The sequence below is a fragment of the Euphorbia lathyris genome, chromosome 7 (genome assembly GCF_963576675.1).
Source record: "Euphorbia lathyris chromosome 7, ddEupLath1.1, whole genome shotgun sequence".
Lineage (NCBI taxonomy): Eukaryota > Viridiplantae > Streptophyta > Magnoliopsida > Malpighiales > Euphorbiaceae > Euphorbia > Euphorbia lathyris.
The window spans coordinates 81,120,174-81,130,503 of record NC_088916.1 but is presented as its reverse complement, the minus strand read 5'-3'; the positions used below and the strand labels follow the sequence as shown (position 1 = coordinate 81,130,503).

The window sequence follows — 10,330 nt, the reverse complement described above, 5'->3', positions numbered from 1 at the left end:
AAAACAATTAGGTCTCTAATCTTTTAAAATCGTGAATGAGATCTTTATGAATACTAAAACCATCAATTGGATCCCATACACAATTGGAATAAAATTCTAGTAAAGCAAACTCAATGCGAATTTCATGAATAAATGAATAAATAGAGAATTAACTTGCTAATCTTGTATGGTCTTAAAAGATTAACGAGTCGAATTTCAATTAAAAGATTAACGAGTCGAATCCTAAGCATTAGTAATGCTACAAGGAAGACTTCGATACAGAGTGAGGAATGGAACATATCAACGTACGCTGAAGGTAAAGTCTGAGTTGGTATAAGGAACACTATAGGGAATGTGGACTACACCTAGCATTGGATTTCTATCACCCTATGGGTCAGTTGTCGGTACTGGCTCACACTAGTCCACTAGGGACTAGGAAAGTTAGACATACGTCATTCGTGAAGGGAGTCGTATGTTTCCATAGAGGGGAACTCTATGGACACTACGAGCTCCTAGATAACGCATAGTGTATGTCCTTGTTAGGGCGATGTTTATATACAGGGAGATCCTCCGGGACGAAATACCGATGAACATATTAACGGACACACTAAAAAGGAATAGACCACTTCGATAGGAGTTGACTGACTGAGACTTAAGAAAAGTTTTGGCACCGCACAAAATTTTAACCTGGTTAGATCCGGTTTCGTGACGCTATGGAGGACAATCCTAAAAATTTATAAGCTCTAGGTGAAATAAGAGATAAACGACCTTAAAATAAAATAAAAATTGCACTTAAATATTTAAAGTAGAAATTTGGATATATAACTATATTTATAATAAAAAATTATTATATATATAGTTAAAAAAAATTTGGGTCCATTCTGGCCCTGGACCCTAGACGGCCGCACTTCTAATCTATATACAGGACCGGTCCTGATGGAGGGTGGAGCGACGAGCTCTCTAAATTAGGTAGAGGTGAGTATGGTTCGGTTCGATCCAAAAACCGAACCAAATTGAATTGAATCAAACCAAATTATATGTATTTTTTAGGATCAAACCAAACCAAATTATAATTTGGTTTAGTCTGGATCAAACCGAATTATTTCGATCGGATCCGATTTAATTCATGTTTGGATCAAACAAAGCATTAGAGACCTAGTGTTATTTGTACCTTCACTAACTAAACAACTATATAATGACAATAACCATATAATTAGTTTTTTCCTTTTGTATATATAATTAGTAAAAAGAGAAGAAACATGTTTAGTTATTTTTTGTTTTCTATATATAATTAATTAATTAATAAAACTGAAAGTAGTATATATTGTATTTCGATTCGGTTTTGTTTGGTTTTGGACCGAACCAAATCGAACCGAAAACCAAACTAGTTTAAAAATTAGGACCGAACCAAATCAAAATAGAATTTGGTTTGGTTTGATCCGATTTTTTAGTTCACTTTTTTTTTTATCTTTGAATTTTCGGTTCGGTTCCGCTCACCCTAAAATTAGGTTGAGGATATCTCATTTTTTTTTTAAAAAGGTTAATAGTTTCTCACAAAAAAAAAAAAAAGGTTAATAGCGGCGTCGTTTTCTTTTTTCTTGAAACGTGTCGTTTCGTTTAATTGAAACAGAAAAAGATAAATAAAAAGAAAATGTTAATTTGTCCCAAATCTTCCCCACCCCTTCCTCTCGAAACCAAATCGCGCTGTGAGGCAAGGTGTCGTTCCCCGCTGCTCCGAGGTCCCAGCCCCCACCGGTCACCGCTGCTCCTCGCCGCCGTAGTTCCTCGCCGCCGTAGTTCCTCGCCGCCGTAGTTCCTCGCCGCCTCTCCGACGTGTACAGTTACAATTCCTAGAGGTTAGTTGATTTCTAAGTGTTCCTTTTTTCCTCTTTTTAAATTGAATACAGATATTTGTTTACTCCTCAAAATGATTTGGTGAAATGAACTGAATTTTTAATAAAATAAAGAATGACAAATGAAATTTGGAATGGACAAATACTGTCGACGATACAGATTTTTGTGCAATTGGTTGCTCTTGCTGCTTGAAGATCCATGATTGAGCACGGTTGAAGGCACTGTTAACACATAAGCATTCAGATGAACATTTCATACACTGAAATCCCAAAGCAAACGCATCATATCTAATAAATAAAAGACAGAAGAAAACAGGAATACAGGTACAGCACAAAGAATAAAAACAAATAAAACTACAGTCTCTAGCAATAATGACACTATTGATTTTTACAATGTGTAAAAGAGCAGTCTAGAAACTCAAAGTATGAAGGTGAAGAATGTAACTAAATTGTATTATTATCTCAGCAGAAATTACAACAGAAATTACAACAGCTAATGGATTCTAGAAGCTTTCTAACAAACTAACTAAGTTCTATTTGTAATCCTGTGCTTTAGGCTTCACTGCTTTATTTTGAGTCTATCAATTGTAACAGCAGTCAATTGTGAAAATCATTTACTTAAACTGTGTTCTCTCAAACTCTGAGCATCTCACCCTTATAATTATGCTCCAATTAGTGATGGAACATGTAGTGAAGGGAATTAGGAATTTATATGTAGGAAAATATATGGATAAGCAAGTTATATTTGTCGAATTGATTGCAATGAAGTATTGTCCCAATGTCTTCTAAACTGGGAATTAGGAGAATATATTATGTAGATTTAGGATGACCATTGATTGTACCCGGAGGCATATCTTTGATTTGGCAAATGGCTCATTGCTGTTTTTGCTAACCAAATATCATACAAGGACAACTTATCTGCACCAAGATTTCTGCTAAAATAACCCCACTGAATTATACAAAACATATCTGTAAATGGCATGTATTTGTATAATAAAATCATGGCAAATTCAATGGAAGAGTATAGTATTCCAACAATAGGATAATTACAATTGTGTACGTAGAATTTTCTTATTAAATATCTGAGCCCCAGTTCATCCTCGATCCTGGTTCAGCCGCTGGTTGATGATGAGATTGGCATCAGTCAATTTGAGGAGTTGGATTCACTTTCATATTTTGCTATTCCTGTATACTACTTGTTTTTCGCTAATCATTTCTTCATTGAATTTCTGGTTAATTATTGATTGTTTTCTTTGGCAGGAAAGTTATGTAGCATTCTAGTGGCTCAAATTATGCATCAATATACATATTCGAAAGCTTTTAAGATAGAATATCTTTCACAGTAGTTGTAGATCTATTCGTTGTTGAAGAATATAATATTGCTTCTGCACAATTTTGTTGCTGTGTTGTTCTTATTTTCTTCTTCTTTCATATTTCTTTTGGAATTTGAAATGTTGATGTTTATGTAATTGATAGTACCTTTTATGATAATAGATTTAAAAGTAAATAAATTTGGTTCAAGTTGTCAGCTGGAATAACAATGGATTTATGGAAGATAATCTGCTGTTCAAATTATCAGGGTTTTTTTACAATTTTGATGAAAGGAGATAAGTAGAGAAAGCAAGGGGTTTTGACAGGGGTTTAGCAATGGAATCAATGGTAAAAAAGTATCAGCAGAGATTCCGAAAGGTGAAAGAAGAAATGGAAAAATGGGACACTCTTCAATCGAGCTTGCTTTCACAATTCAGAAATGCTTCTTCTATAATCGACCGGTTACAGGTTATGTTTACTTTGATTTATGTTTATATTCATTGGATTATCTGCTGAAGTAAATTCGAAAGTTCTATAAAGATGCAATCTTTTCATCAGGTGATTCGTGATTCTAAAAACTATGGGACTTTGAGTGGTGTGGATGGCATAGTAGACGGTGTGTTGAGAAAGCAAATGGAATCTTTACAGACCATTTTGCTTTCCATGAACAAGTCACTGTAAATTTCTTATCCCTATTGAGATTTTCAGTTAATTAGTGTGAAAAGTTTGTTAATATTGGATTGGAATTTCAGAGAAGAGTTTCATGCTATTGTTTTGTTCCTCGAGAGGATACAACGAGATGCTAGACAGTTGGTTAGCGGAGGTTCCAGTCGTTTGACCACCAAACAATTGCAGCAACGAGTTGGTATTAAGCCATGCCTTGCTGATTGCTTGGATGGACTCACTATTCTTCATGATATGCACCACTCAGAGTATGAAACTTTCAAGTTTTTCAGTTTTGTGTTTTCTTTTTCTTAAAGGAGAGTTGAGAAAGGGTTTGGGTTATTTCACGAGCTTTCAAAAGGAGAAAGTTGTTTCCTTAATTCTTTTTCATCTTCAACTATGTTGCACAAAAACTCTTTTTCAGTAGCATTTCTGCGTTTTGTGCCCTTTTCTGTTTCAGTGCAAAATGTAGATATTCAAGACATTGCATACGTCATAGGGGAATGGGCAATAACTATGATACGAGTATCTTATTACAATGCAGAATCAGCATTATTAGAACTATATTAATTAGAATCTGGTGATCAATATAAGTTTTCTGGCAGGTATCTTCTTAAAGCATCACTGGTGTCAGCACTTCCATCTGTTATCTTCAAACCAAGGTACTCTCGACCCTCATTTCTTTTAATTTAGATTGGAAAAGGATATCTTATTTTACTTTTAAATTCCTACTGCAAATTGGATTCTTGGATTCTGATTTGTGTATATTCTTTACATTAGACCTATGCATAGAAGGTTGAACTTGTTAATACAATCTCAGATGAGAAAGTAAAATCCTATGATGCATGGGAATATCATAATTGAGGGGTTTCAGCATTTCTGAGTCGTGTTGGAATTGGAAACGGAGAGGAACTCGCTCAATGCGTCCTGCGCACAATTTCTGTCATTTCATAAACTTGGGAACGCTTTTTAGCTTAGGAAACACATTTCTAACTTATAGAATCCTAATTAGCCAATTAACTCCTAATTATATGCATGCAATGTATTGATTTTTAGGTGGGGATTGCTATACTTCAGTGTCAAAGATTCAAATTTCAACTGTATATGGCCACAATCTTAATCTAAAATAATGGAATATATGATAATACTTGGTGACACTGTTCAAAACCAAGGCCACCTAGGCGTTCAAAATCGAGAATCTACCCCGATTTTCTCCGATCAGTCCCTGTAGGTGTTTTTTGGCCCTTAGGCTATTTTTAACCGCCTTGGCCACCTCAACACCGCCTAGGCGTTGCCTAAGCAACGATGAACAAAAACATTTTTTATTATGAATTTATTTTTGGTTTTATTATAATTCACTTTTGAGTTGTTTCAATGATATTGTTGTTGAAATGTTGATGTTTGCACATCTTTAAAGATATATGTTACAAATATACGTGTTTTTCTATATTAAATATTTTATTATTATTATTATTTTTAATATAATACATATTTTAATTGAATTTATATAACAATTTATTGATTAACAAATAAAGTACAAAAATACAAATCCGATTAATCCTCGAGGGCTCTGTCCGCCCGACTAACGCCTAGCGTTTTTTACAACTTTGCGTGGTGAGAGTACATACCACATGCAAGACTGTATTTTAGTTTTTGTTCTAAATATAAAAGCCAATTTCTCTTGAACTTGTCAAAAAGTTGATTGACTCCCTGAACTTACAAATTTTCTCGTTAGCCCCTGACCTTGCTTAAAATACCTATTGACCACCTTAATTTGTTTAAAGTGACCTATTAACTTCATGAACTTGCTTACAGTGATTGATTGACTAAAGTGATATACATCTCAGTTTGTCCAAAGCCAATCTTATTTTGCTACGTGGACTTAAAGAGTTAATCATGTCACTTTAAGCAAGTTCAGAGAGCTAATGAGACATATTTTTAGTTCAGGGGCCAATCAAGTTTTTTAGCCAAGTTGAGAGAGCTCCTAATGTAGTAAGCATTTTTTCAGATATCCCATTATATTTTCAGTATTACAAATTTGTCCCTATTTTTTAGTATTTACACATATTTCCCTACATCTCCATTTCCTATGTTTTTTGGAAATACCTTGTTTCCATACGGAAACTCTTCTTCATAGCGTTTCCGCATTTTTTTGTCCATTTCCGTTTCTTTTCCCTTTCCTAGCTAATTTTTCTTAGAAATAACGTTTCCGGTATCTGTTTCCTGTTTCCGTGGACATAGGTTTCCGGTTGTCTTTGTGTTTTTGAAATTTAAATCATATATAGTTGTGATGTTGTGCATTCTGTATTAGGAGATTTATAATGATCTTTGACTTCAATACAGTTCAGGTGATTTAGCTGCACTCCAGCAACTCTTGGTTGATCAGCCTAATATCCCAAAAGAGGAAGGTAAATATTAGCAAATGATGGAGTATTTATGGAAGTTTGTCTACTTCAATATGCATACCTAAAACTTGTTTGTGCATTTTTAGTTTAGTTTTTATGTGCACAAATCACAACCACTTAAAGAGAAGATGCTATTGTCTACATGCATTAAATATAAAGGGGTAAATTACACCTATGGCCCCTGAACTTTTCCCTTACTTCCATTATGGCCTATGAACATCAAAACCTGACATTATGACCTTTGAACTTTGCACCTTACTAACACAAGGACTCCTAGCATTGCACTTTATAAACATAATAGTTTTTTTTTTTTTTTTGTTTTAATCATTGATCAAGATGACCACTCAAATAACACGTAACCCTTCATTGTAGAGTTAAGGTGATGGTATTCTAAAGGCCTAATACACAAATAACCCCCTGAACTTGTCCAAATGTTGCAACTGCCCCCCTCAACTTTCAATTGTAACAACTTACCCCTCAAACTTATCCAATTGTAAAATACAACCCCTCAAACTTGTCCAATTGTAAAACATAACCCCAAATTGGGATTTTTTTTACCCCGTACTTGAAGCAACCGTAAAAATGTTTCCCCGAATTCGTATCACGCTATGAAATCTTCAATGGAGCTATTTCTCCACATAAACACATTTTCACCCACATAATATCCCAAACTTTGAATCAAGAAATCACTAAAAAACGAATAGCAATAACAAAAAGAAGAAGAAGAAGTTAAAGAATAAGTTGAAGATTTGAGGATTTGGTTACTTAAATACTGATTTTTTTGGGTCTAAAGTTCTGATTATTACATTCCACGAACGTTTGCAGCTTTTGTATTTCACGTGTTTCTTCAATTGCAGTCTGTGTCAGCAATTTGGGGTTCTGTTTTACAATTGAACAAGTTTGAGGGGTTATGTTTTACAATTGGACAAGTTTGAGGGGTAAGTTGTTACAATTGAAAGTTGGAGGGGGCAGTTGCAACATGTGGACAAGTTCAGGGGGTTATTTGTGTATTAGGCCTATTCTAAATAATTTTAGTTCTTGAATTTTTGGTTTTGATGCAATTTAGGTGTTTCATTGTAGAGTTAAGGAGTTGATATTCTAAACACTTTTAGTTCTTGAACTTTTTGGTTTTGATGTAATTCCGAAAATGGTGATTTCGAAAATAGATAATAATTCCATAGAAAATATATATGGTTCTAGACGACTTTAATTCTTGAACTTTTCCATTTTGATGTCGTCATCTGTCATTTTGACTCTGTCAACGGTAAAAAAAGTGTCATTATGTTAGCAAAGTGCAAAGTTTAGGGGGCATATGTCCCGTTTTGAAGTTCATGGCCATAATGAAAGTAAATAAAAATTTGTCAGGAATTAATATGAATTACGCCTTTTAACTACTAGCTTGACCTTTTAGTTTCAGTTGGTTATATGACAAAGTTCAAAGGTAATGAGTGTGATTTACTCAATTATAAAGACCTAATATATCTTCAACTCTCCAAAATTGTTCATAAAACTCTAATGACCCTTCCAACTTTGAAAACGACCGGTTAGTCTCTTGAAGCTGCATAAAGTGAGACATGATTAAACCCGTAAGTCCTTTGGGGCAAAGCAAGTGGTGATTTTGAATAAGTTGAAACGCATCACTTGAAGCAACTTCAGGGGCAATGATCGCAGATGGTATTGGCAAATTGCATCGAGTGTTAAAGTTTGGGATCTGTTTCATAAAGATCATTTTCATTCAATAAAGTCATTGAATTTTACATTTGATTTCAATAAAATCATTCCGATCAATTTATCTATAAAAACTCACCAAAATGTTGTGACTATATGTCAACTAAGTGCCACCTCGGACTAGTGTGATTTTTTAATTTTGTGGTTTAAGGTGGCCATCCGCCATGTGTTTGACACCTCAGCTGTAAAAGTCAACATATTCCGCAATGATGTTTAGTAAGGCATATAGTTAACTGTCTTCTATATCATGTCCATATTTCAATGAGTTTTTTTTATACAATTGACGAGAATGATTTTATTGAAATTAAATGTCAATGATTTTATTGAATGAAAATAAAGTTTAACGACATTTGTGCCGTCAATGCAATTTTACCCTTTTATGAATTTGTATAAAAAGACTACATGAGAAATCAAATTTAAATCTAAAGTTTATTCCTTTACTGAATGCCTGATTCCTCAATGCAGTGCAATTCATCTTTGATATCATCTTTGCAGAAGAGATCTGTTAGTTTCACAGTGGTTATTCATCTGTAAGCTCTTGCACTTGAGTTTGAGATTATCATTTTTATTATTATTATTTTCTAATCCATGTTGAAAATTTTTGGATTATGTATTGTATGTGTTCGAGTCTTAGGAGCGGCCTCTTGCCAAAATAAATTGGCAGGGGACCAGTACACCCTTGTGGTGGGACCCCTCCCCGGACCCTCGCTCAGCGGGGATGCGTAGTGCGACCGGGCCGCCTTTTTTTTTTTTATTATTGTATGTGTCTTTTCATTGTCGGAATATATGTAACAAGACTACATGAGAAATCAAATGTAAAGTTAGATGATTTTGATGTTAAGAAATTAAGTTTTATGGTGTTCCTTTTCTGTTCCCAATACTTGAAGAACCATGGATATAATTAACCTTGTAGAAGTTAGTGTTGGTTTGCAATTTATATATGATACTATAGAATTTCGCGTTTGGTACCTGTAATTTTTTTTTTGTCCAAACGGAAACTAAGGTTTTTGTTTTGCTGAAAACAAGGATTGTTTAGTTTGATATTGTAAAAACGACGGTTAATGACCTCAAAATGAGAAATTTTTAAGTTGTTTAGTATCATGTTTTTTTATGAAACTATTTTTTTTTTATTTTTCAAAATCAATATTTTCAGAGGTTACATTATCTTTGAGAAACTGAGTGTTTAAATTTTAATTGGAAATAAATATTATAAAAGATTTTTTTTAGAGGAATATTATAAAAGATTTAATAACTAAAAATAATAAAAAAAAGTATTAATTACCGTAATGCAATTCTTTTAAAACTCAATAGTAAAGCAAACGCCACCGTTTTAAAGTTTGCCGTCGTCGGTGGTTGATATGTTTCCCTCCAATGATTTCTGTTTAGTGAATTTAATAATGGAAGGAGAAAGCAATAGTAAAGAGTAGGCAGACAGACAGGCTGTTGAGAGGTGGGGCCGGCCGGAGGTTTTACAGGTGGATCCAAATTTTATTTTCATCAGTTAAATTTTAAAAATTAATTAAAGATTAATCAGATTTTTATTTTTTATTTATTAATAAATACTTATTATATACACACCATTAAAATATATAATATATTATTTAAAAATAAAAATAACGTCTAAAATAATATATTAAAATTATAAAATAATATTTTTAAAATCTTAAATGATAATCGTAAAAATAATTAGAGAATACAATTAAAAAAATATACTCGAAAAACAATAAAAAAATTAGAAAAATAATATAATGATATTCAAAAATAAATTATAATAAAAGATAAAATAAATAAGTTCATCCATCGACAAAACTACTTTATGGTAATTCTGTCTATAAATTTCGTCGAAAACAAACTCACCAAAAACAAACTCGACAATTATGTATTTAAAAAAGATAAAAAAAACTATATTATTCATTTTATTTGTATTTAAAATTATATATTTTTATCTTTTATTAGTAATTTTTTTACAACTTGAGATTACTATAATTTAATATACAGTGCTAATTCATCGATGATCTAATATATCAAATTAAAGAAACCGATAATATTCGATTGATAAAAATCGAAAGTATTCAATTTTTTTTCTTTCTCTTCTAAAAGGGTAAATTACAACCATGTCCAACACTAAACTTCATATCACATAATATAAAAGTTATTTAATTTTACATATTATGATTACTACATTTCAATTTATGTTTTAAAATAACTGGTGACGACTTCAAAATGAAAATATACCAGAATTAAAGTTGTTTAGAACTTTATTTATTATGAAATTACAATTTTTTATTTATATACCAAAATCTAACCATTCTGAAGCTCTTATTAAAAACTTCAAAACTAAAAAATTAAAAATTAAATCAATGCTTGAATCAAAAATTAAATTAATTGTAT

At 32.4% G+C, this 10,330-nt stretch overlaps 1 protein-coding gene across 6 annotated transcripts; it reads left to right on the top strand.

Annotated features, from left to right (window-relative positions):
- Window positions 1-1,654: 1,654 nt before the first annotated feature.
- LOC136200783 (uncharacterized protein At5g43822) lies at window positions 1,655-8,808 on the top strand. Of its 6 annotated transcripts, none has more exons than XM_065991229.1 (8): window positions 1,655-1,835; window positions 3,412-3,611; window positions 3,702-3,820; window positions 3,896-4,075; window positions 4,412-4,468; window positions 6,150-6,214; window positions 8,405-8,492; window positions 8,551-8,808. In XM_065991229.1, exons 2-7 carry the CDS (start codon window positions 3,480-3,482, stop codon window positions 8,446-8,448), a joined length of 597 nt encoding a protein of 198 aa, XP_065847301.1. In that variant the 5' UTR covers window positions 1,655-1,835; window positions 3,412-3,479; the 3' UTR covers window positions 8,449-8,492; window positions 8,551-8,808. The 6 variants fall into 6 exon arrangements, 5 of the variants coding, with proteins under 5 accessions (XP_065847301.1, XP_065847299.1, XP_065847298.1 ...); XM_065991227.1 differs by lacking the exons at window positions 8,405-8,492; window positions 8,551-8,808 and adding exons at window positions 1,993-2,156; window positions 7,037-7,784; XR_010673512.1 differs by having other exon boundaries at window positions 6,155-6,214; window positions 8,405-8,808.
- Window positions 8,809-10,330: the final 1,522 nt, after the last annotated feature.

Coding starts and splice junctions, on each gene's coding strand:
- LOC136200783 (XM_065991226.1), top strand. CDS start 3,480: ATGGAATCAATGGTAAAAAAGTATCAGCAGAGATTCCGAAAGGTGAAA. Junction 4,076..4,411: donor CATGATATGCACCACTCAGA/GTATGAAACTTT, acceptor GTTTTCTGGCAG/GTATCTTCTTAAAGCATCAC. Junction 4,469..6,149: donor TCTGTTATCTTCAAACCAAG/GTACTCTCGACC, acceptor ACTTCAATACAG/TTCAGGTGATTTAGCTGCAC.